Source organism: Lemur catta, chromosome 7 (genome assembly GCF_020740605.2).
Source record: "Lemur catta isolate mLemCat1 chromosome 7, mLemCat1.pri, whole genome shotgun sequence".
NCBI lineage: Eukaryota > Metazoa > Chordata > Mammalia > Primates > Lemuridae > Lemur > Lemur catta.
Window position 1 is genome coordinate 63,980,991 of NC_059134.1, and position 26,645 is coordinate 64,007,635.

Consider the following 26,645-nt stretch of genomic DNA (forward strand, 5'->3'; position numbering starts at 1 on the left):
AGTTTTCTTGCTTATGGAGCCAGTTATATAACTACTGTATATCAGGCATGTACTTTACAAACCATTACCTCATTTAATCCTCTCCCAAAGTGCAGACTACTATATATAATACAACTGACTACAACACCACTTGGATGTCTAATGGACATCTCAGAAAAGACATCCAGAAATGAAATCAGGATCTTTTCCCAAAAACCTGCTGCAACTGTAGTGTTCACTATCTCAACTAATAGCAACTGCATCCAGTATACTAGCCACTCAGCATAACAATTTTGAATCATCCTTGATTCCTTTCCCATCTCACATACAATTTCTCAGGAAACCAGATTGTCTCCATCCTCAAAATATATCCGTAATCTTCCCACTTCTCACCACTCCCACTGCCACCAGCCTAGCCTGGCCTCCATCATCTGTCACTTAGATTACCCAGTGGCCTCCCAGCGGGTCTCCCTGCTCTTCCTCCCTCACCTCACTCTCCTCCACCAGCCCCCAGCCCAGTCTATTCTTCTCGAGGCAGCCAGAGTGACCCTTTTAAAACTCAGACAGATCATGACTCTCCCCTACTGAAAGGTTCCCCATCTCACTCAGGCTAAAAGCGAAGTCCTGCCTTCCTCACCTCCTTCAAGTCTTGGCTAAAACTTCACATTCTCATTGTAATCTACCCTAACCCCCTCACAACTCCTGATTCCCCTTTACCCTCTGCTAGTTTTCCCTTCCTCATAGAACTTCTCGTCGTCTCCTAATATATTATATAATTTATTTATTTGTCTCTTTCTGCTATAACGTAAACTCTTCAAGGATAAATATTTTTGTCTCTATTTCTCTACAGATATATCCCAGGCGCCTAAAAGAGCATCTGGAACATATTAGACACTCAAATTGTTGAATGGATAAACCGCCCTATTGACACCTTGTGACGCTGTCAAGAACAAGCCCCTTTTTAAAGGTGTTTTGACATCCATTGTCCCGTTTAAGTCTAAAACACAAATGGCGACCTTTGCGCTGCTCTTTGGCTCCACCTGGCGGCAGCTGCGCAAACTGAGTTGAGTTGTTTTCTCCTAGCGCCGTCCCAAGTTTACTCGGAACTATTTAGCCCACTCCTCACTGAGTGCGCATCGGCCCGAAGGCAAAGAGCACACACTCCGGAAGAAATTATCACCAGCAGGATGTTTTAATGCCCCGAGACACCAGTAACCAATACGCACAAATATATAGCTCACGTGGTACACAGTCAGCCTATCAAGCTCCTAAAAGTCACTAACTCACTCTCTTCCGTTCCTGCCTCCTTCTTTCGCGACAAGATGGCCACACCGGCAGTAACAGTAAGTGATCCTCCCGCCACTCCCGCCGCAGCCCCGGCGGCGGCCCCAGTCTCAGCCCCAGCCTCAGCCCCGGCAGCGGCGCCAACGCCAGCTCCAGCGCCAGCTGCGGCTCCGGCCTCATCTTCAGACCCGGCGGCAGCAGCGGCTACGACTGCGGCTGCGGGCCAGACCCCGGCCTCGGCGCAAGCCCCGGCGCAGACGCCGGCGCCCTCGCTGACCGGTCCCGCTCTCCCGGGGCCCTTCCCTGGCGGCCGCGTGGTCAGGCTGCACCCAGTCATTTTGGCCTCCATCGTGGACAGCTACGAGCGACGAAACGAGGGAGCTGCCCGTGTTATCGGGACCCTGCTAGGTGAGTAGTCGAAGAAAGTTGACATCCTTTTTTTCCTGCCACTTCACTTTTATCCCGCTCTCTTCTTTCATTAACTCTTTCATCTCTGATATCCTACTTCCCTCTTTCCATCCCCATTGACCGTTTATCCATTTCTCCATCCCACCTTACTGTTGCGACTTATCTTCCCAAGGAATTTGAACCTCATTTTATTTCTAATCTTCCCAACAGCATTTTGCAAAGATTATAAGTATGATTAGCCCCAATCTGCCAAAAATGAGCTCAGACATGAGTAGAAAGTCAAGAACCCTTGACTCCCTAAGCCAGTAACCACGTTTTTCCTTCTTATCCATTGACTATATGTCTTTGGTTTTCCGAGTATTGACAAATAATTTTTGACTGGTTAGCATAGGAGTGGGGACATTTGTAAAAAGATATTTCTCCCAAAAAGTAAACGGGTTTGGCTGAAACTCATTAGGGATTTTATAATATGCTGCTTTCCTAAACTTCTGAGCCTGATCCTCTGCCCCTCAGTGTCCCCTAGTATTAGTATCTAATGTGATAAACCCTGTTCCCCCAGCACTATCTCTCATTTTCCATTTGGACACAAACAATTGTATTGTCTGTTTATAATTTTGTGCTTAACCATCAGATAGAAGAATAATCTTTACCATGTCTGTGCTCCAAATTTGGAGAGTAGATATTTTATGTTAAAGTAGTATGTAAAATTGAAAAGCACTAAAGAAGAATTGTTGATAATTCTTTTTTGGGAGGGCTATTGATCCCATGAAATTCATTGACACTCCATTTTAGTGGCAGGTTTTAAACCTTTGTGAACCCACTTCACTTACATCCTTCCTTTCTCTTTCATACTCATCAACCTGTAATATAGTCCTTACTCCACAGAAGACAGTTGGTGTATTGCAAAGAGGATAAGATTTATAGGCAGACTCCACTAAATATTAACCATGTGCCCTGGGGCAAATTATGTAAAGTCTAGTTCTTTAGGGACTTATTTAATTTAGACTTAGTCTTTGTGAGAACTAAATCGTTGCAAAAAGGGTTTAACTGTGCTGGCACTCATCAGGTACAGCTGTTGGTTGCCATTCATCACATCAGGCCTATACCACCCCTAACACACACGTGCACACACATTATCTATCTTTGGCAGTATAGTATTTTACAGAAAGTTCATATCTGCTAAACATTGTCATGTCTTTTCTTAAACCAAACCTTTGTATTCTTTGCCACAGGTACCTTCCTTGCTCTCCCTCATTTATTTTTTTAAGTTCCACCTATCTTCCTGGTTGCCAGGAAGAATGTTAAGTATCAATCCTCCATCCCATATTTCAACCCTCACCTCATTTTTTTTTTTTTTTTTTTGGAGACAGAGTCTTGCTCTGTTGCCCGGGCTAGAGTGAGTGCCATGGTGTCAGCCTAGCTCACAGCAACCTCAAACTCCTGGGCTTAAGCGATCCTACTGCCTCAGCCTCCTGAGTATCTGGGACTACAGGCATGCACCACCATGCCCGGCTAATTTTTTCTATATATATTTTTAGTTGGCCAGATAATTTCTTTCTATTTTTTAGTAGAGATGGGGGTCTCACTCTTGCTCAGGCTGGTCTCGAACTCCTGACCTCGAGCGATCCACCCGCCTCGGCCTCCCAGAGTGCTAGGGTTACAGGCGTGAGCCACGGCGCCCGGCCCCTCACCTCATTCTTAACTTTCCACAGTATGATAATATTCTGTAACTGTGCCCTGCTTTGAGCTTTTGTAACAAATAATTTTTGCCTCACTGAATTAGCACTAGACAAATACACTTTCAGCTGCACTGTCAAATTTTCCAAACTCCGTGGAGCTATTTAACTAAAGAAACAATTGCCTACCCAAGATTTATGTTTCATGCCCCAGATATTACAGTGACCCTAGTCAGACTAGCTGTAAGCTAGATCCTCAGATCCTCTTGCAGACTGGGATCATGGCGGAGTGCTGTAGGTTTTACAGAGGCAGTGCTTATGGAAGAATGAAGCATAGATTCTGCATGCTAGGAACTTAAAATTGTAAGACATTAATTCATGAAACATTTCATTTGGTTAAATGAAGCCGTTGGTTCCTTTTATGTACCATAAAACTGTTAGGTACTTAGACTTTTAATTCTAAGTACCTAACATGAGCTCTGCTGTAACCTTAAACTCAGGATAGAAATACACTCTTAAATGCAGATAAGTAGAATGTAATGTGATAAATGCTCTAATAGAAGGGTGTCATAGTGGCATGGAAATACAAAAGACTTAACTATTTCAGAAGGTTGGGGAAGACTTCACAGAAAAGATGACATTTGAGCTGGGCATTAAAGCAACTTTTATAAGAAGTGTAAAAGAGTCAAGATGTAGCTGTAAATGAAGCTAGCAAAGTAAGGAACCAGTAAGAGGTATTAAATAATTGCAAGTGTAAAGTGCTGAGAAGGAGAATTACCAAGAGCTATGAGAAGACAAAATGTAAGTCTAACCTAGTTTGGGGCTATTTGGGGAAGATCTTGAGCAATCAGCATTTCAGCTAAGACTGAGTAGGAATTAAAGATCCCTCTGGCTGCTTTGTAGAGAGTGGATAAGAAACAGGCATGAGCTGTGCATGGACACCAGAGAGAGGCTGTTCTAGTAATAGGAAAGCACTAGAGGAGGGTGGAGTAGAATGAATGAGCTGAGAGATAGGAAATAGAGTTGATAGGACTTGATGTGATCAGAAATGAGGGATTAGAGAGAAGGAAGTATCAAGGACAACTCCTACATCTTTGGTTAATTGTGGAAGAAGAAAGGGAAGGTAGAGGTTTACTTCTGTTTGGGATATATATTCCATTTGAGATGCCCTTTGAGCAATCTGGTGGAGCTGTCAAGTAGAAAATTGAATATAAAAGTCTGGAGTGCAAAAGAGATGTGGCCAAGTATGTCAATTTAGGAATTATATCATTGCAATGTAAAAGTTAATTGAAACTATAAAAATGGATGAGATCATCTAAAGAGGAGATTGACAAATCTTCTGTAAGGGGCCAGACAGTAAATATTTTAGGCTTTGTGTGCAATCTCTGTTGCAACTACTTAACACTGCCTTTGTAACAAGAAAGCAGCCATAAATTGGCATGTAAACTTTTATTTACAGAAACATTTCTATGTCAGAGCTCAGAGCCTGACCTAGAAAAGGAGCATAGAGTAAAAGGATAAACCTAAGACAGAACCCTGAAAACCTGAGAAGTCTAAGGGAGAAGTGGAAGAGACTGGTATCAGGGAAGCCCAAGAAAAGACAGTTTTAAGATGGAGGAAGTGGACAAGTTTGTTGAATGCTGATGAAAGGTCAAATAAGATAAAGAATATATATCCATTTGGTTTAAGGACATAGTTTCAGCTAAGGGAGCAGAATCCATAGTGAATTGGAATTAGAGAGATACAGGCAACATCATACTCTGTAGTAGAGAGAGAAGCACCTGAAGCCTGGAGTAAGAGGTTCCAATAGATGAGAAGAGATTGGAGAAGTCAAGGAATTAGTGGTTTTCATACGGTCAGGAAACAAATGTAATGGGAGTAGAGGTTTCAGAACTAGAACAAAAGTTTGTGGTAAAAAACTGAACTGTTGACATTTCAGGTTCACAGGCAGAGGGTTTTCAGATGATAACTGGATTAAGGATATGACCGTGGGACCAGATGGCTAAAGGGAGGTACAGGTGAAGCTCCGTAGAGTTGTTCTCAGAGTCTGAGATGAGGCTACTGTATTTGATATTCGATATAGACATTAAAATCTTCCAGGTAGCTCTGCAGATTAAATTATAGGGAGAGCGTCTAGAGGCTGAAGAACAAAGGTCATAGAGCGAAGGTCTGGAAGAGGGCTCACAGTGGGAAGTAGCAGATAGGCAAAGGGAGACCTTGTGAGGGAAGAAAACCGTATTTGGTGATGGTTAGAGGGAGGAGTTGGAGATCACTCCAGTTCTCTGGAGAATCCTTGGTCTCATTTGATGCACATGGCTGAACTTGGAGCTAGTAAGTTCAGTTTGGTGTTCATTGACTTTGAGGAGAGCACCAAATGCATTTCAAAAGTAGTCATAGGCTATTGGGATTAGGATTATATAACCCATGGACGATTCTCTCTTTCACAGGAACTGTTGACAAGCACTCAGTGGAGGTCACCAATTGCTTTTCAGTGCCGCACAATGAGTCAGAAGATGAAGTGAGTGGGAATTTGAGCTGCCCCTCTGCAGTTTATAGCTGTTCACTTGCTAGGCTCCCTTCAAGGGCCCTCCTGCACAGTATGTTGTGCTCATAACTGGAGCTCCTACAGCCAAGGAGCTTCATTACATTTGTATGTATTTCCCAGGCCTCTTCTGTCTGTTGGGGGTGGCCTCTTGTCCTTTTTATCCAATTTTTTTATAGACTTGGTGGCTTCTTAGCTTCCTTTCCTGCCTTCCCTCTTAGGTGGCTGTTGACATGGAATTTGCTAAGAACATGTATGAACTGCACAAAAAAGTCTCTCCGAATGAGCTCATCCTGGGCTGGTAAGTTGAGGGTGGAAAGTCTCTCAGTGATTGCTAGGGTCCTTTGCCCCCAGACTAGATTTTGTCCTCCTTTTGAAGACAGAGTATTGAAATGTATTACCTTGAGGATCTATGAATTTGGTGTGTTTTGCTGGCAGTTCGGATCCTGTGAGGCAAGGAATATTTATTTTGAATTGTAGCTTTTACTGTGCAAGTCCTTTTTTGCCTTGCTGGTGACGTGGAATTTTTTCAAGAGAACTAAGTCAGCCTGTGATTTGATTTGACTTAGTTTTCAATGTGCATATTGTTTTTGGCATTTGGCATCGCTAGGTATCCCTACCGTAGGGATGTCAGATACCCTCGAGACACCCATGCCACTGTTGTTTTTGGTACTGATGTCCTATATAGACATGAGTCTGCAACTGTGTTCCGTTTTCCAGGTACGCTACAGGCCACGACATCACAGAGCACTCTGTGCTGATCCACGAGTACTACAGCCGGGAGGCCCCCAACCCCATTCACCTCACTGTGGACACAAGTCTCCAGAACGGCCGCATGAGCATCAAAGCCTACGTCAGGTGACCACAGTCTTGAGCCATAAGGGCATAAGAGGCAGTCTGGTTCATACCATCCCTAGATGACATCCCACCCTCACCTCAAGCAAGTTTAATTCCTCAGTGTATAACTCACTGCCTCCTCAGGAAGCCTGTTCCTCTTGCTTAAGCAAGAATAACTGTTAACAGTTATTCAGAATCTTTTACTCTGAAACAGAGTCTGTCCCTGTAATTTCCATTCACTGGTCCTAGCTGTATTCCAGGTTTCTACTCCTTGTTCTTAACCAGTTTCAAGTGGCAGCCCTTTCAGTTATTTAAGCAAGCTATTGTGTTTCTTTGAAGTCATCTTTCTGGAACCTCTAACTATCCACATTTCCTATAGCCAGTCCTCACAGGGTGTTCTTATTTTGATCCTTCACCATGTTTATTACTTTTCTGAGTTACCCTTTAGTTTGTTGTTATCCCTAGAACTCAACACAGTACTCCGGGTAGTACAGATTACCATCCTTATTTTGAACACATTTATTAACCCAAGGTTGAGTACAGTTTTGGTGACAGTAACATTGTTACTGTGTTAACACATTGAGTTTGCAGGCAGTTAAAATGCAGGTTGATGGGGGTGGAGGGTGTTGGGAAAGGCCCTCGTGGCATGCTGAAGAAAGGCTGCCGTGGGAGCTAAAAGGATCGTATCTTCTGGTAAGAATGAAGGCATTTGTTAGTGCATATCTTATGCTGTTTAACTTTGTGCTGGTTCTGTGTCTGACATTGTAGCCAGTTAATTGTTGTGCAGCAAGACAAAGGTGGTAAATGCCAAGACCTTATAAGCCAGTTGGCATACCACTAAGCTCTAGCCATTGCTTGACTTCTTAGCCTTTCCAGGTATAAGAGCCAGTCTGTGTACTTATGTAGTTAATATAGTGACGTATATATCCAGTATAGAGTTGACAGGACAACATCTTTAGTGAGATTACTTATAGCAGTCAGTCTAGTCTTGGTGTTCCAGAGTCAGATGGTTTTCTCAGTGCTAATGAAGGGCTTAGTTCTAGAAAAGACCTGTCTTTGTCTTCTGGTAAGAATGAAGGCATTTGTTAGTGCATATCTATTCCACGGGGGTGGGTATCTAGGCAGCAGCTCCACAGAGAAATCCAGAGTCCTGTCCTCTCATCATTGACATCGCACAGTATATGAGGTGTTAATAATCTTCCAAAAGGACCAAGCCAGATCCAAGGCTGAGTACCCTCTTACAGGGCGTGGGTTTGGTGTGTGGAATGAGCTAAGGGGAAAAGGTGACTTTTGCTCCTGCGTGATCTCTGCGGTTCAAGTGGTCCCAGCCTTCTTATCTCAGAACCCTGGAAGCCATACTTGTGTTGTGACTGCTTTCGCAGCCCAGTCTAGGCATGGAAACCCTCTCCCAAGGCTGTTTGTTTATCTTGACTTCTCCCTCCCCAGCACTTTAATGGGTGTCCCTGGAAGGACCATGGGAGTGATGTTCACACCTCTGACAGTGAAATACGCATATTATGACACTGAACGCATTGGAGGTAAGTAACCTTCCCATACACTCCTTAGAGGTCTTTGGCATTTTCAGGGGAGGGAGCTGCTGTTCTGTAACAAGGATGAAGGCTTCGGGTGGTTTTAAAAGGAATCAGTGATCTAAGGTTTGTGATAGCTAAGAGTCACAGTCATTCTCCTATATAAATGGGAATTATTGGAGAAATTATTAGAGGTAGGAAATCATTGGCACCAGAGGCCACGTGACCATTCACATGAGACCAAAACCAGTGATTGACATTCTGGGTGAAGGGATTGAGCTCTGTCGGGAGAAAGAAAAGCTGGAAAGGGCAGAGCAGGGAGTCTGGGAAAGGTGACTGAGTCTAAAGGGAGGTAGGAAGGAGAGAAAGGACAGTTAGAGAACCATGTCTTTTCTGATGAGATGACTGAATTCTCTGTCTCTTGTTACCTACCACCACGCCCACCCCCGACAACCAACTCCCACAGTTGACCTGATCATGAAGACCTGTTTTAGCCCCAACCGAGTGATCGGACTCTCAAGTGACTTGCAGCAAGTAGGAGGGGCATCAGCTCGCATCCAGGATGCCTTAAGCACAGTGTTGCAGTACGCAGAGGACGTGCTGGTGAGAGGGGCACGGGGTAACAAAGGGGAGGACATAGATCTCCACTCTGGGACTACTGATGAAATGATGATGTTCGGTGGTTAGAATTAACTGCCTCATTGAAGCTTTGTTTTGGTGCTCAGTCTGGAAAGGTGTCAGCTGACAATACTGTGGGTCGCTTCTTGATGAGCCTGGTTAACCAAGTACCCAAAATAGCTCCTGACGACTTCGAGACCATGCTCAACAGCAACATCAATGTGAGTGCCATTCCTGGGCCTCTGGGAGCCTGGTTCTTCGCCCACCTCAGCACATAGAAATGTGAAGGGCGTTGGGTGAGGTGGCCTGGAGTAGGATAGAGGAGGCAGGGCTTCAGCGATAGCCCCCTCGCAGTCCAGCTTGGGAGGATGGAAAAGGTGGTACACGTGCTTGGAGATTCCCTTCTTTCTCCATCCTTGATTCCATTGTCTCAGTTACTGCTGATACTACTGTGACATGTTGTCTAGATTCATGAGGGAAAGAAATGTTAAAATTCAGAGAGCAATGAAAGTGCAATTTCTTACTTTCCCCATCTCAGTTCACAGACCCCCTATTTTCCACCCATGGATCTCAGCTACAGCACCCTAGTGTATAAGTGTATCGGTAGAGATGAGAAGATATTCTCAAGCATGTCCTTCCAGTGTTCCACCTTTGACTGTTGTTCAATCTCTCTCAGCTGTCATTTATCCAGGACTGCCTCATGCCTAGTATCCACCATGGAGTTGGCCTAGATGGGCCTTTCAGCTCCCTTTCCACTCAGCCCCTCACTCACTGTGTATTCTTTGTCTTCCAGGACCTGCTGATGGTGACCTACCTGGCCAATCTCACACAGTCACAGATTGCCCTCAATGAGAAGCTTGTAAACCTGTGAATAGGCCCCAGGCAGAACTCCTGCTGGTCTGGGTCTCACCCTAGGACTCAGTATGAAGTGAAGGCGAAGTGGTTTCTTTGTGGTCTTGAGTCACACTGAGTCAGTCAGCTGCTTGTGACTCTAATAAACATGGCCTACCTTTTGTAAATGAATTCCATTTTATGTGAGTTTTATTGCTGGTTGGAAGGGAGGAAAATGTTCTAGAGCTCACACAGAAACCAGTGAGTGAGTACTGTAGGTACAAGTTGGTTACGTGTTTGGTATGACTCATCATCAAGAGCTGTCCCCACAGCCCAAACCACTTTAGCATCAACTGCCCACGCCAGATAGCCTTCCTGCATGCTAGTCTTCCCTTGGCACTTTCTCCCCACTCTTTTGCCTTTGATCAGGGCAGAAAATTTATTCTTATCGCTTCTCCATAGCATCTTAAGTAGATGACAGCACAAAGGTTTTGTGCACAATATTACTGTACCTGGAGATGTGCTAGTCAGTGGGAGGAGAAGAAAAAGAAGAGGATGGATACAGATCTCAGTCCTGGGACCCATGCGTCCACGCTGGTAGAAAGACAGCCTTCTCCATGGTGAGGATTAACTGCTTTATCAAATTGTTCCATTGGTTTTCAATATGGAAAGTGTCCGTTGACAAGACTGCACCATTTCTTGATGGTTCGTGTGGTTTCCACCAGGAAATGAAAATGAGAATCCGTGGAGAAAAGATATTTGAAAGAATTGCGTACTTTATCGGAACTAAAAGTAGTGTGTGTAGTTGGTGTCTTAAAATACATTAATAGCAGGGTGGAGCTGTTTGCCACTTCGGTTCAGGGAGGCAAAATTAGTATCTATGGGTTAAAATTTAAAACTTCAGAAAACTCTCAGGTGCTGCCTGTAACTTGAGAGCAGCCTTGGGTTATGCTGAGGTCTGCCAATGGCTGAATCTTAGCAAAAAGTAAATGACATTTCTCAGAGACCTTGTAGGATAGAGTACTTGCCTAGGTAACTTCAAACATCTCTTTCATCTGATATCCTGAAGTTTTACCTGGCTACTGTGAGATGTCTTGTATTGAGAAAGAAACAAGTCTTTATTGAGGGACTAAGGAGCATATTACATACTGGAGTAAAAAGGTGAATGTAGGCAATTGGGAATCAAAAAGGCCTGGATCCTAATGTCAGTTCTGAAAGATGTAACCTTAGGAAAGACAAATCTAGGAGTCGTAAGATGTGAATCATAATACATAGCCTGGTAGGGTATTGTGAGGATTTTGATGAATTAATGAATATCAGGTTAACACTCGCAGAGAATAGTGTCTGGCATACAGTCAGCATAAATAAGTGGTAGATATTATATCTAATGCTGAATGAAGTTTGAAAGTAATAAGCATCATGAACCCCAGCCTGGATCTCAACTCTGGTGCTGAGATATGTGTGAAACCTTGGGAAATACAAGTTCTGAGGATTATAAAGTGTGGATAGTAATGATAACTTTCTTACATATAGGGAAATGTAAGCAGATGTTATCTGCAAAATGATAATGATTGGGCCAAATTGTGACATTATAAATAGAATGCATGGTGGGAAGAGGGCTAGAGTTAAAATGTTTCAGTGTTCTTAGGGATAGGTAGTTAGTATCAACTTTAGTCTTTTTAGGTATGCCTGATAAAATTCCAAATCTAATTACTGGAAATATATAAAGTCAAAAACAAGTGAAACTAAATTTATTTAGACATACAGTTGGCCCTCTGTATCTGTGGTTTCAACTTTCATGGATTCAACCAACTTTGGATTGAAAATACTCAGGGGAGAAAAGATCATGTCTGTACTGAAAATGTACAAACTTTCTTTCTTGTCATTATTCCCTAACTGGAATACTTTTTATAGTATAAGCATTTACATAGGATTTACATTGTATTAGGTATTGTAAGTAATCTAGAGATGATTTAAAGTAAATGAGAGGTTGTGTATAGGTTATATGCAAATACTACACCATTTTATACTAGGGACTTGAGCATCCAAGGATTTTGTTAGGAAGGTCCTGGAACCAGTCCCCCACGGATACTAAGGAACAACTGTATGTAAAAACTGTGTGTGTGTGTGTATACAGTTGTTTTTGTTATCCACAGTAGTTTTGTTCCATAAGGTAACCATGAACACTTAATTAGAGAGTACTACACCGTTACTCCTAGGGGAAATGCAGGGTTGGGTTCCTACCAGCCTCTGGCCATATTTTTATCAGCCTACCAATACATAACCTTGTTACATGTGCGTTTCTGTTTAAAGACACCTTACTTGACATATTAATCTATGTCATTAACGTTAAACTCAGCCAACAACACAGTTTCTCCATAAGGCACATCACAGCCGCCTTGCACTTAGGAACGCTCCTCACTATGTTTGGTTACCATGTTAAGCAGCAAAATCAACAAAAACGTAAAAAACAGACTGTGGAAAGGATACTTGCTTATGAAAACTGAAACAAGGCCTTGTTCCACCTCAGCTGGGAACATGCATGGCAGGCAATTCAGATTTTTCAACACTACATGTCCACAAATAACTTCAAAAACACTACAAGTATTGATAGTGGAATTAGAAATAAATATTAGTGAGAAATGAATTCACAAATATAGAATCTGAATAATGAGAATTGTTCAGACAGATGGATAACGCAAATATATGTGTACACAATGGAATGTTACTCAGCCATAGGAGGAAATCTGTCATTTGCAACAACATGGATGAACTTTGAGGATATTTTGCTAAGTGAAACAAACCAGAGAAAAACATATACTGCATGATCTCACATGTATAACATCTAAAAATGTTGAACTCACAGAAGCAGAGAGTAAAAGGGTGATTCCTTGGGCTGGGGAGAGGAGGCAAAAGGGGAGATTTGGTCAAAGGGTACAAAGTTTCAATCAGACAGGAGGAATAAGTTCTGGAGACCTATTGTGCAGCAGGGTTACTATAATTAATGTATACTTGAAAATTGCTGAGAGAGTAGATTTTAAATGTTCTTACCACAAAAAGTATGTGCAGTTACAGACATGTTAACTAGTTTAATCATTTCACAAATACATACATGTACCAAAACATCACATTGTATACCATAAATATGTACATTTTTATTTGTCAATTTAAAAACAAAAATGCATATAAGAATTCTAGAATATAAAGTTTTTGCAAATGCATAAAGACAATTACTTAAGTGAGGACAAGTGAGTGGTCATTGGGAAACAAAGTTGAAGTCCTACTTAATGACTTTCATCAAAATAAGTTATTCATAGAATAAAAATTTTAAGTATGAAGCAGCCATATAAATATGAGGGAAAGAACAGCAAAATGTTTTTAATGATTTACGAGTAAGAACTTTATAAAATCTGGGGATCCAGGAGTTATTTTTTTAAAAAGACTGATAAATTCAACTATAGTTTAAAAATCTGAATGGCAAAATGCACAAATTAGTCAGTACAAATATGTAACTGGGAAAATACGTGCAATTCATATCAAACAAAGGGTTAATATTCTTGTCATATAAAATCCCTACAATCAGCTTTTTAAAGGCCAATACTCCGATGTATAAGTATGTGAAAGATGTGACCAGACAGTTCACACACACGGACACACATGAAAAGATGTTTAAGCTCACTGATAAAAATATAATAAGATGCCATTTTTGTTTGTCAAATTAGCAAATTCTAGAACTTGGTAACTTGTAGTGGCCAGAGTAAGGGGAAACATGACACAGGCATACATTGCTGGTAGGTGTGTAATTGGCACAGCCGTCTCTATGGAGGCATTTTGAATTTATATTTATCAAAATTACAAATGTACATACCCTTAACCCAGGAATTGTGGTCCTAGTTGTATATCCTACAGAAAAGCTGGCTTGGTTGTGACATAGTGTAGTACACAGATCATTGCTACAATGTTTGGTTATAATGCATAAAGATTTTAATCACCCCAAATGACTATTGCCAGAAGATAGATTAAACAAAGTATTTTATGTCCCTAAAATGCAATACCATGCATTGTTAGGAATGAGACTGTATATTAATATAAATAGTACTCAAGATAGAAGTAAAAAAAGGCAGGAGAAAATGATGTCTATAATATACTATGTGTGCAGGAAAATAAATGATAGTAAATACCTAGGATATTTGTGAAAGTATATCTAAGTAACTGCTATCAGTGTTTGTCTTGGGGGAATATACTAGATGGGGCACAGGAAGAGAAGATACACTTTTTATTGTTTCTTCTATATAACTTTTGGATCTTATGCCATATTTATGTAATACTTTTTCTAAAAATATAAAAATGTGAATAAAGAAAATACCTTGCATTGTTTACATATGCAATAAAAAGTAGGAAACATGCAAAAGAATGATAAAATCAAATTCAGGATATTGATTACTTCTGGAGAGGGAAAGAGGAAGAGAGGGAACAGTCTCAGCAAGGCACACAAAAGTGGTTTCAACTCTATCTGTAATGGCTTTTCTTTAAATAAATAAATAAATAAATAAATAAATAAATAAGATATGGCCAGGCATCGTGGACGTGCCTGTACTCTCAGCTCAGACACTCAGAGGCAGAGGCAGGAAAATCACCTGAGCCTAGGAATTCCAGGCTGCAGTGCGCTATAATGATGCCTATGAATAGCAGCTGTGCTCCAGCATGGGCAACATAGCAAGACCCCATGTCTAAAAAAATAAACTAAGGTATGAAGTAAATATGACACAATATTAAGTCTTTATAAAGCTAGGTAATGGGTACATAGGTACTTGTTATATTATTTTCCATGATTTTCTGTATGCATATATAATATTTTATCAAAAATTAGAGGGTTGAAAATAATAAAAAAATAAAAAATAAATTAGAGGGTTGACCTTTATCTTGGAAAGATGTACATACTATTAGGTTATTATGAAATGTCTGATTTCCTTAAGTACTAAGTTTAACAGTTAATATCTGTGACATTTCACTTTGACACTTCTTGTTTTATTTTTATTGTAAAGGTACATCCTCGTTCTTTCAAATGCACATTTTGACTCACAATTATCTTTCATATTTTTAGAACAATTATTTTATAACCATAGATAAGTAAAAAATTTATATTACTTTCAAATATGAGTTCCATCATAAAACCAATACAACATAGACAGCTGAAAATATCAACAGTGTTTGGAAAGGATGTGGCTGATGAACACACAGTACGTCTATGGTTTAAAAAGTTCCATCCTGGTAATTTTAATCTTAAAAATGAGCCATGTGGACAGCCTGAAACCAAGGTGGATAATGATAAACTAAAAAATGTAGTGGAAGTGAATTTATCTCAACCTGTGCCTAAATTAACAACAGTGTGACGTTACTATTCCAACACTATTAGACCACTTAACACAAATCGGCAAGGTAAAAAGCTGGGTGACTGGGTACTACATAAACATCAAAAGAAAAATCATCTCACAGCTTGCCTTTCTTTGCTGTCATGACATAAAGGCAAACCCTTTCTACAACGTACTGTTACATGTGATAAAAAGTAGATTCTTTTTGAGAATCCACAAGCATTTGGTGCAATGACTGGATTAAGTGCTGAAACATAGTCCAAAACCAAATATTCGTCAAAAAAAGCTAATGGTGTCTGTTTGGCCGTCCAGTGCTGATATTATCCACTACAGTCTCATGAAACCTGATCGATCAATGACAGCAGATGTCTACTGCAACCAATTGGATGAAATGATGAGGACGCTTGCGATTAAGCAGCAAAGATTGGTCAATAGAGACAGGCCAATCCTCTTGCAAGACACCGCCCGACCACATGTTGCACAAACAACGCTGCTCAAACTACAGAGACTGGATTTAGAAACTCTGTCATCCACCGTATTCACCAGACCTTGCACCAGCTGACTACCACTTCTTCCAGGCTTTGGACTACTTCTCACAAGGAAAAATATTCAATTCTTAACAAGCTGTGGAAAACGTTATTCACAATTTCATCGCCACTCGCTCTCCAGGCTTCTTCGCTGCTGGCATAAACAAGCTACCATTAAGATGGCAAAACTGTTGATAGTTTAGACACATACTTTGATTAATTTTACTGCTTCTTGTTTGAGAAACTAATAAACTAAACTTTTGATGCGAAATCGGACATTTCATATTTAATGAATACTTTATCATGTGCCCAGAAAATTAGGCCACCGCATGTGTTTTCATTTGTATGTGAAATGGCTCATGAACAAACTAGAAGTAGGAGCCACCCACCACATCTCTATTTCCAGAGTGCTCCAGGCTCCATCATGGAGCTGACCCCTCATGCTCTGTCCCCTCCATTCACAGCTTTTTTTTTTTTTTTTTTTTTTTTTTTTTTTTTTTTTTGAGACAGAGTGTCACTTTGTTGCCCGGGCTAGAGTGAGTGCCGTGGCATCAGCCTAGCTCACAGCAACCTCAAACTCCTGGGCTTAAGCGATCCTACTGCCTCAGCCTCCCTAGTAGCTGGGACTACAGGCATGAGCCACCATGCCCGGCTAATTTTTTTGTATATATATTTTTTAGTTGGCCAGATAATTTCTTTCTATTTTTAGTAGAGACGGGGTCTCACTCTTGCTCAGGCTGGTCTCGAACTCCTGACCTCGAGCGATCCACCCGCCTCGGCCTCCCAGAGCTAGGATTACAGGCGTGAGCCACCGCGCCCGGCCGATTCACAGCTCTTTAGCTCTATCCTGCCTCCTCCACTCCCAGTTCAACCTCCTGAGTAACAGTTTGGGGCCGGAGTGCAAAATCCAACCCTTCACTGTCCCTAGAGTCTGCTCAGAGTCTGGCAGGCTTTGTCTTCTGAGAAGCATAGGGCAGAAGAAATGGGACCCTGTCTCTTAGGAAGCTTAACTCATTCATGCCCAGGGCAGCCAAAAGCAGGACATCTTTTCTGGAATTATAAACTGCTACAGAAGCCCAGAGGAGTCATTGGGGAAGATTTTCACTGAGGTAATCAATAGAGCGTAAAGGCTGGAATAGAGCATAAAGGCTGGAATAGAACGTAAAGGCTGGTCAGGCGGTAAACCTGGAAGTGAGAGTAGGCTGCACAAGGCAGAGGGAGCCTGTGGTCCGGACTCAGTGAAGACAGACAGAGAATGGGCTATGAAGCCATGTCACACCAGAAGTTTCAGGAGAAAGGGACAAGGGTGCATTTCAGGATGATCTCACCATTGGCTGTCTGAAAGATGATTGGAGTGGTCCAAGTAAGCAATAAAGATGTCCTGAATTAGGGCAGGAAGAGGGCCAGGAAATGGAGAGGCAGAAGCACACAAGAGAAACAATGGCCCAGCACTCCTGAGACGGGTGCTCTGGCCACCTGCCCTGCCCGGCAGGTGCTACTCACATCCCCACTCCACGCTGAGTGGGAGGTGGAAGCATCGACCATAGGGAACAGTTAAGTTATGGCTGAGATGGGATTTCCACAGCACAAGGAAAAATGGGACAAGCCTACAACACCTATCACTAAGGTATTATTCCAGAGTTGGCCTCCCCTTCTTCCATCAGCCCAAGTCAGGGCCCTTATGAACATTAACTCAATCAAGTTAACTTTTGAAGAGCAAGGGAGATTCTGGGGACCTGGAAACATGAATGCAGTTCCCTTTCCCCATCCCCAATCTATTTCTTTCCCGAGCCTGTGGGCTGCTTGGGGCCGAGTGAGGCCTTGAGCTCTGCCGGAATCCTGACAGAGAAATTATTTTAGGGCTTCGTTCCTAGTGGGCCAGGAGAGTCTGGAAAGGCCAGTACAAAGGGATCACAAGCAAGGACCAGAAAGCCATAAATCCCATGAAGAATGTGACCCACCAAGACCCGTGGACCCTTGGAATTGTGGGGATCTTAGTGGGTTCTTGTTCTGGCCAAGGATTGAAGAGGTAAACTGGGGCAGGAGAGTATGATGAGACAAGGGCTTCTGCAGGGCACTGGCTCTTGCCTGGCTCTGCCCCCACCCCCATCCCAGATGGAGAGACCCTTTCCCCTTCCAACACCTGCAGAACTGCTAACTGCAGCCAGACTCCACCCCCAAAAGCCTCACTTGTTCCTTGAGGATCAAGCCATCAGTTCTCGCTGCAAGTTTACTTGGCACAGCCTCTGACTATGACAGCAGGTTCTGAGCATATCTGATGAAGAAGTGAGCGTTTCTCTCACATACTAGCCATAGTCAGCATGTCCAGGAGTGTTCAAACAGAACCCAAAGTTGTGTAAGGTAGGAATCTGATTGTTGGACCTGATTTGCTTCTCATGGTCATGTCTAGGAATCCACACACACTCAGTGACGCAAGTCCTTGCAGGATAACAACACTCCAGCTGACCTCTTTCCCTGAGGATGTCTCCCAGAAGGCAAAGCCTCTGCCTGGGGTAATGATCTAAGTTGTGAATGAGATTTGTGTGTCCCCAGTTGTTTGTCTGATCCGTCCTGATCTGTCAGTCCTGTAAAGATGTTTTCTGTTTCATTAGGGTGTGCTAGCCCTTGCTTATGTTTCTATCCCCGATTGGTCATCAGTTTCCTAATGGTTTTCTGTCCCACGGTGTTGGTCCTTCTGTCCATGACAAAGGGCCACCAGCCCCACAAGGAGCGTTGTTCTATGCCCGAGGCGTTCTGAGTTATGGCCACTAGAGGGCGCCCTGACACCATTGAAAGACCACTGGTTGTCAAGTCGCCTTCCTTTAGTTCCTGAGCCAGGATGGTGCAAAATGGGTGACCAAACCTTCTGAAAATGCTTCCCTTGGCCACCTTTGAGCCACAGAGTGATGACACCAAAGCATCATCCTCTATCCTCACCCGAAAATCACTCCAAGTTAACACAATCTATTGCAAAGCTTGGTTTGAAAACACAGTTTCAAGCAAATCTCCTAGGGCCCATTCCCCTTCCAATTGTATTATTATCTATAAACCCCTCTATACAGAAATTCTGGAGCTGCTACTGCCCAGGAGAAACTCTAGCTCAGGCCCTGACTACCAAAATGAGGTTTCTGAGGCTTTCTATCCAGGGGAAGGGTGATGTCAGAGCTGTATGTAGTCCTGGGGCCCTTATAAGAGTTTTGGACAGGTAAGTGAGGGACTCTGACGAAATTCTGGACATTGGAGAAGTAAGAAGCACAAGATAGAATCATGTCCAACAGTCCAAGTAAAATTGCTTAATTGATTAGGGGTGCTGTGAATTGGGGATAGATTGAAGTAAAGGTTAGCTAAGAATGGAAGGCCCAGATTTTAGATTTAGATCTAAAATTTCAGCTGGAGGGAGAACATACTTCATTTGGGTTCCTTGAAAACAGACCTTGTGACAAGGACTTGGGGGAAAGTAGTTTATTTGTAAGGTGATCTGTATTCACTTACTATGGTTACCATAACAACAGTGCCCCTTATCTGCAGGGGATGTGTTCCAAGACCCCCAGGGGCTGCCTGAAAACAGGCATAGTACTGAACCCTACATATACTGTGTTTTTTCCTGTGCATACACACCTGTGATAAAGTTAATTTATAAATTAGACACAGTAAGAGATTAACAACAATAACTAATAATGAAATACAATAATTATAACAATATACTGGAATAAAGTTATGTGAATGTGATCCCTCCCTCCCCCCCCACAATATCTTACTATACGGTACTGCAGGTAACAAATCACAGAAAGCAGAACTGCAGATAAAGGAGGACTATTGTACCACAAACTTGTTGGCCTAAAACAACAAAAATTTGTTGTCTCACAGTCCTGGAGTCTAGAAGTCTGGAATCAGTATGGTCCACAGAGCCATACTGCCTCCAGATCCTCTAGAAGAGTTTTCTTCCTTGCCCTCCTTACCTCTTCCAGCGTCTGACAGCCCAGCTGTTCTTTGCTTGTAGCTGCAGCACTTCAGTCTCTGCCTCTGTCATCACATGGCGTTCTCCTTGTGTGTCTGTGTCCAATTTCCCTCTTCGTACGAGGTCACTAGTCATACTGCATTAGGGCCCACTCTAATGAGTCCATCTTAACTTGATTACATTTGCAAAGACCTGGTTTCCAAATAAGGTCACATTCACAGGTAGGGGTTAAAACTTCAACATAATTTTGGAGGGGACACAACCCATAATATGATCCAAGAAGCAAAAACGAATAGAGACAAGGAAGACAGGAACTTAATGACCTTAGATATTAAGCTGGTTATTTGGGCAACAACAGAGACTTGATCCCACTGGGGAACCCCGAGGAGCCATGTGAAATACCCTTCCGAATTCTCCCACCGAAGGACTGCATGGCCGGGACACTCAACCAGTTCTCCCGTTGGTTGAAGAAGTCTCTTAAGAGAGTAACTTCTTACATTTACAGGCTGCGTACCCAGGTGGGCTGCATCCTTCCCTACCTACTTAAGAGAGCCTGAAGAGCGATGCAAGCAGTCCACACGGAACTGTCCACCACCACCATGCCGAAGCCAGGGAGGTGCCCCGGCTGCCTGGGAAGCTGTGCCCCTCACGCTGCTCTGATCTGCTTGTGCCCCACAGTAAGTCTGCTCTGTCACTCTTTAAGGTGGTCGTCAACTAAAAGCCCTTAAGCACAATAAGGACTTTCAACAGGAGGCTTAGTGGAATAAACTACAGTCCCCTGTGGCAGCTGGTCCTCAGCCACAATCAATAATCATCATCCTCCTCCCCCACCACCCATTCTAGATTTGTCTCACCCCTGGTCAGCACTAAAGCTGGTCTGGGTTGCTTTTCCTGAGAGTCTGAGCCCTTGATTGTCTCGCCATTACCTGCTTTGTTGGCTGTGATTGCCTGTTCACTGTTATCACCGCCTGAGAGCACCAGGAGACACACCAGCACCCAACTTTCAGATTAATCCTCCCTGCCCCATTATGCAATCACAACCTTTAGTGCCTCAGGGCATCAGGACAAGCCGGGTTGATTGCCCCTCTAATATGGCATCTCTCTTTTTGTCTTATCATCCACTGACATAAGGAGCCCAAAGTGGCCCAGCAGCAGATTCAGCAGAAAACTTCCCGTGAAGAAGTAGACCAGTGGAAGACTTCCTCCTAAGAACCAGGACCTCTGATCCAGCAGAGCCAGCTGCAGAAATAGGAAGCACAGTTTCTGCGAGGAGCTGGCTGGAGTAATGATGAAAGGGGCCAGTCTTACTTCCACCCTTGGTTACTCTGGCCCTGTGTGTTCTAACTACTAGGGACACAGCACTATATATCACCTGAGAGTTTAACACATACACCACATGCTGGAGGACAGTGACCCAATCTACGGGGCGTCATCTCAAAGCTGGCTCCTTAGCTGAGCTTTAATAGGCCATTCCTGCTTTCTACCCTTTGCTCCCAAGTAATGCAGCACATGGGGAGACGCATTGTCTTACAAGACCATTGTAACAATCCTTTATTATAAAGGGGTGATACCCTCCAGAAATGACACCATAATAAGGATCCAGTCTCTGCTACTGCAGGTTGAGCATTCAGCAGCAGTAGGTAAATAAGCCTTGGTGAGAGCGAGTCCCTATGGTTGGATCTGTGGAGCTTTCTTCTCTGCCACAGTCCCGCTCCGTTTGTGGGCCTAAGCACTTAGCTGGTTGAGGATAGAAACTGACTGGTAGCCACCAGACAAGTCATCTTTACACCTGGTCACTGAGTGCCTCCTCCACAGCAGATGCTTTCTGACGGCTGTTGACATGAGGCATAAAGATCTGCACAGTCTGGTCCCACTCCCATGTGTCCACCCACATGCCTCTTCCCCAGACTTCCTTCAGTATTCCAGTCTTGCTTCCTCCAGGCCGCTGACCAGCCAGTCAAGTTTTCTCCACTGTCCAGAAGTCCAAGTGTATTCTTGCCTCAGGCCATGCCTCCCTACATGCAAAGTGGGCGGCCAAGTGTACTGCCCAAGCCTCTTGCCCCGGGAGATGTCCCTCGCCACTCGCCTTAAGGACCTCTCCTCAGTGGGTGTGGAGTATGGCTGTAAGTCATTCTTGATTCACACCACTGTATCAAGCCAACCCATCCATATGTCAGGCTCAGATTTTTCCTCCTACAGCAGGGGTCGAGGGAACCCTCCCACATGCATGAAGCCGTAAGTGTGAGCTGCGGAATCCAGATGGTGCAACAGGAGTATTTGGCATGGAGTTTGAATCGTGCCTTCATGTAGTTTACTTGTGCCCTCTGTGCCTGTCTGGATCCAATCCCAAATGTACCATCGTCATCATACCATGACTTGCTAGCTTATGACGAGTGAACTGGTAAACATAAGTCATGGCTAGGTGAACGTAAGACTGGTGTCCCAGATTATAATGGGCAGTTCTAGTCATATAGTGTCCTGATGTCCCACTGTTAGGTATTCAAGCTCCACTGGGGCCCACTGGCACCCCATGAGCCCCCTGTTCAAATATGAGTAGTCTCTGCTGCACAAGCATAGCCAAGATCTTAAACCTACAAGCTCCACACAGATCTCCAGAGACTCCGCATAGTGTTCTTGTCTAATGAAGACACCTCTGGCACTATTGGCCTGTCAGGTCACAGCACCTAAGTATTGGGGCAGCTAGCATTCAGCTTGAGCCTGCTGAAGATGCCTTTCTTGCTTTAGTCCACATTTAGAACTTAAATAGGTAGTGGGTCCTCTGGTCTCATATAATAAGTTTATTCCAACCTGCCTCCCTGAGCCTCCTGACCCTCAATAAACTGCCAAGGTAGTTCCTTTCTTACTTTGGGGTCTCCAGAAGTGGACTCTGAAATGAATACTGACATAGAAGTGATTTATTAAGTGTTCTAGTGGTGTGTTGGTAAATGACAAACAACTGGCTCTCTGGAAAGAAAATAAGTGAGCCTTGATTTACAGCATTTTCCAATTTCCAGGAATACTCCATGGTGAATACGCCCACCATGGCAAATTTAGTTGCCAACATTATGTCTCTGGACATGAAGTTGAGAAGAGTCACTAACAATCAGCACTTACGAACAGCCAGCATCTGCACACCACCAGGGGAGGCAAGTAAAGGAGTGGTTGCAGGAGGATAAGAAATAGAAGGAAGTCAAACAAGAGACTGATGTCAGACAAAGTCCCACAGAGCCTGGAATCAGTCTGGTCCTGCAGGGAAACTCTGGAGTCCAAGTTACACCTCAGTGTTGTCTTTGTGCAAGGCAAGGATGCTGCACTTTCTTGCTCCTGCACCTGTCAGGTACCAGGCAAGGGCCATCCGGGGGTGGAAGTAGTTTCCTTGGCACCTGTGGCTCTTTGTGTAGGTGAGCAAAGTGGCTCCAGCAGAGTGAAAGCAGTCCTCTGGAGAAGAGGTGCAGGTGCTGGGCTTTCTGGACCCTGGAATATTCTGCCTGATAAGAGTGCTTTTGTGTGCTTGAGACCTTGGGACTTGCTGTACCAGTTGGAACAGGTAAGTTTATCCTAACAAAATGGCTTACGGTGAGCTCTTGGTCTTGCTCTGGGGTTGGGGTGGGGAGTTATCGTGGCAGCTGAGATCAGTCATACAGGCATTGCTTGTCTCCATGACTGACTCTTCATTAAGAACGTTGGATACCAAGGCGCAGGTGAGCTTCCCTGATTGGCAACACTGTGTGCGTGTTGTCATACATTGTTGCTGGGAGGATGAAGTGAGTCCTCATACAACTCCACTGGGAGGAGTCACCTGGAAGCTCGTGCATGGTTTCTCCCGGCTTTTCCCCAAAGCCTTCCCATGACTGACTTTAATCCGTGTCCTTTCACTGAAACAAACCATTACTGTGACTATAACAGCTCTTTCTGAGACCTGTGAGTCCTTCTAGTGAATCACAGAGGCTGAGATGGGTCTTGGAGACACTGACACAGAATCCTGTCACCATAATAAACCATAGCCATGAGTGCAACTCTATGCTGAGCCCTGTGAGTCCTCCCAGCAATTCATCAAACCTAGGGGTGGTCTTGGGGACCCCTGATATTCCCCATCCCCCTTCCTTTCTTAAACTCCTGAGAGGGATTTCTCCATCATACTGTCACCTAGAGAAAGGAAAGCACCTAATCCACATTCATCTTCTCCATAAGAACTGCCTTGTCTCAGCTGGTCCTCGGTGTCACATGCCATCACCTCTACTCATGTTTGCCATCCCACCATGACCTCTCTGGTCACCTGGCCTATGTATTTTGCATCTTCCTCACCTGAACACTGAAGCCCCCTTGGGTCTACCAGTCCTCTGAGCCCTTTTATCTCCCTCCGGGGGAGCCCAGAACTGTCCATGGCCTTTTGGAGCACCAGGCTAAGGAAATAACATGCTGTACGAACCCTGCCCTCAGGACCAATGGCCTCTGTTGATCCTCCCACCTCTGGCACTAAGAGGGCAACAGGGCACCCTTAGGATCCCCACAAACCTCACTGGGCTTTCCATTGTCCCACCACTTCCTGTATTCTGCCTTTTATTATTTACATCATTCTAAATATTTGTGGCTTCAGAAAGAATATGATGCTCTCTCTCAAGTTTCCCAGGTAACTCTCTCTTAATATTTGAATTAACTGCCCTTCTCTTTTCAGATTTAACTTTTTGAAAATTCTTAATAATTGATACATTAAATTAAGAGCTCTCACAATTATTATAAATATTGTGGCATACAGTCATGCAATTATAAATATACACAGTGGAATTTCAACCTATAAAGCACCGTGAGGTCATTTTTTTCCCTCCAAGTTCTACCTAGAATGTTCACCTATATTTGAAGGCAAATATTCAAATATTAATAATAAATCCAAACATCACCCCTTCATTCTGTGGCTGCTGTGCCCTTAAAATCCATGGCTTTCACAATTATTGACTCTACCATGAATTTTAAGAGTCCCCCCAACAACCTTGGGAACGAATGGCTGAACATTCACCTTGATGCCTATTTTTGCCCATTCAGCTGCCAGCACTGCCCTGCCCTTGCTCAGGCTTCCAAATAGCCCATAGCGGGCACCTGCCCTCTCACTGAGAGCTAGAACCATCAAGTGTGGGGCTGCTTACCTGGGTAGATATGAAAACCTGCTTCTGCCTCAGACAGCAGGGTTAGGGATGTTGTGAAAACTACCTGTCAGTTTATGTGGACTTCTCAGATCCCTGTCTCCACCCCTTTCTTCACTTGCAGAAAGACCTGAGGACTCAGAGAAGGGCTGAGAGGTGCTCTGCATGAGAACCTCCTGCCACTGTGTGTGTTTGGGGTGGAGAGGATGGGAGTGTCTTGGTCTGTTTGGGTTGCTATAACAAGAATACCATAGACTGGGTGGCTTATAAACGACAGAAATTTATTTCTCACAGTCTGCAGGCTGGCAAATCCAAGATCAAGGTTCAGGCAGACTCAGTGTCTGGTGAGGGCTCACTTCCTGGATCATAGATGTCAAATGTCTGTCTTCTTGCTGTGTCCTGACACAGTGGAAAGGGCTTTCTCAGGCCTCCTTTATAAGGGCACTAATCCCATTCATGAGGGTTCCACCCTCATGACCTAATCACCCCTCCCCCTCCCCAACAGCACCTTGGGGAAGTCAGGTTTCAACATATGAATGGGGAGGGGATGTATATTCAGTCCATGGCAGGAATTGATGGGTAAGATTGCAATGTGGTTATTCATTTGGGCCTCTGACTTTGACGCCACCACTTCCTGTGAGTATGGGAGGAGGGGTGGCTCATCAATTGCTGAGGTCATTCAAAGCTAGTCATCTGAACACAAAGCCCATCTCTCAGGACAGAAATGAGAATCTTCACCTCTTGACCTTGGGCATTCAGCTATCAGGATGCCTAGGGAAGAGCTCCTGTAGGCAAGTCTACCTTTTGGAATCAGCGTACAGGTATTTGTAGATGGCCAGAGGAAAGGTGCAGGGCCCTGGACACTGCATTTATGCATTTCATGTGGTGGCTGTGTTTATTTTCCTGTGTCTTTCCTCCAAAATTAATGAAATCTTTAAAATCTAGCCTTTTCCAGGTGCACTAAGGAAACAGAGGGATTGTGTCCACCAGGACCAGAGTGTTTAAGGGAAAGCATTGTCTCGAGGTAAAATGTGGTGGTAGCAATGGGAACGAAACCTAAAGGAAAAGGTGGGCTTTAGGGACACAGTGTGGAGTGCACTTGGCTCTAGCTGGCAGTGCTGTTGTCCAGAGTTTTACTCTGAGAGTATGGACCTTGCTTTAGTACAGGAGGTGCTTTCCCTTTATAGCTCTCCATCTCTGCTGAGGATTTTTCCTTCTGGGTTTTATTCTCTGGGGACATAGATTCCCAGGTCCTTGTTCCTCAGTTTGCTGTGGTGGACCCTAGGTCCTAGGTCCCAGTTTTGGGTTTATCCGTTGCTTGTTTGCTTTCCCAGAAACGTGTTAGACAGTTTGGCCTTGGCATGGCTGAGAGATTCTACCTTACTGTGGAGTAGCCAGGCCCCTAGTTCCAGGACCACTGGTCACATATCTTCACAGATAGCCCAAAGCCCTCCAGCCTTCTAAGGTTATACTTTCCTTTAAAATCCAAATGGACTATCTCTAGCCTCTTCCCTTCATTTGGGGAAGCCTGGTACCCTCACTGATATGCCCAAGGATGTCCAGGAGAGGGTATGCTCTTCTGGTCTCCTTGCCTCACATTCCTGACCCAACTTCTCAATCTCCAACAGGCTGCTAGGGTTGCTGTCCTCCTACTCCACTTTGTCCCACATGTGGACAGTGCTCCGCCTTCTGCATTCCCCAAAGCATCATTCATAGGAGCTGATGGTGTATGCATATCAGACTTTTACTGAAGGTTTGGTGAGAGTAGAGCAGCATCATGGAGCAGGAACCAACTTAAAATAGAATGTTAGACATCTTCATTCTTTGAGATCCTTGGCCATCCCTGCCCCAGGAATTTCTCACCAGCTACTTTCCTTCTTAGATTCTAGCCTTTTGCCATTTCACCCTCTCTTCCTATGCAAGCCTTTCTCCTGTATTCTCTCTTC

General features: G+C 43.8%; 1 protein-coding gene across 1 annotated transcript; it reads left to right on the plus strand.

Annotated features, from left to right (window-relative positions):
• Window positions 1-1,265: 1,265 nt before the first annotated feature.
• EIF3F (eukaryotic translation initiation factor 3 subunit F) lies at window positions 1,266-9,896 on the plus strand. Its single transcript, XM_045557451.1, has 8 exons — window positions 1,266-1,671; window positions 5,795-5,865; window positions 6,111-6,190; window positions 6,610-6,747; window positions 8,173-8,264; window positions 8,722-8,858; window positions 8,981-9,094; window positions 9,667-9,896. The coding sequence occupies exons 1-8, from the start codon at window positions 1,302-1,304 to the stop codon at window positions 9,742-9,744; spliced, it is 1,080 nt and encodes a 359-aa protein (XP_045413407.1). The 5' UTR covers window positions 1,266-1,301; the 3' UTR covers window positions 9,745-9,896.
• Window positions 9,897-26,645: the final 16,749 nt, after the last annotated feature.

Bases quoted from the DNA above. Each gene is read 5' to 3' on its own strand.
- EIF3F (XM_045557451.1), top strand. From the start codon at position 1,302: ATGGCCACACCGGCAGTAACAGTAAGTGATCCTCCCGCCACTCCCGCC. The intron at 8,859-8,980 runs GTGAGAGGGGCA...TTTGGTGCTCAG, and splicing joins AGTACGCAGAGGACGTGCTG to TCTGGAAAGGTGTCAGCTGA. The intron at 9,095-9,666 runs GTGAGTGCCATT...TTTGTCTTCCAG, and splicing joins TGCTCAACAGCAACATCAAT to GACCTGCTGATGGTGACCTA.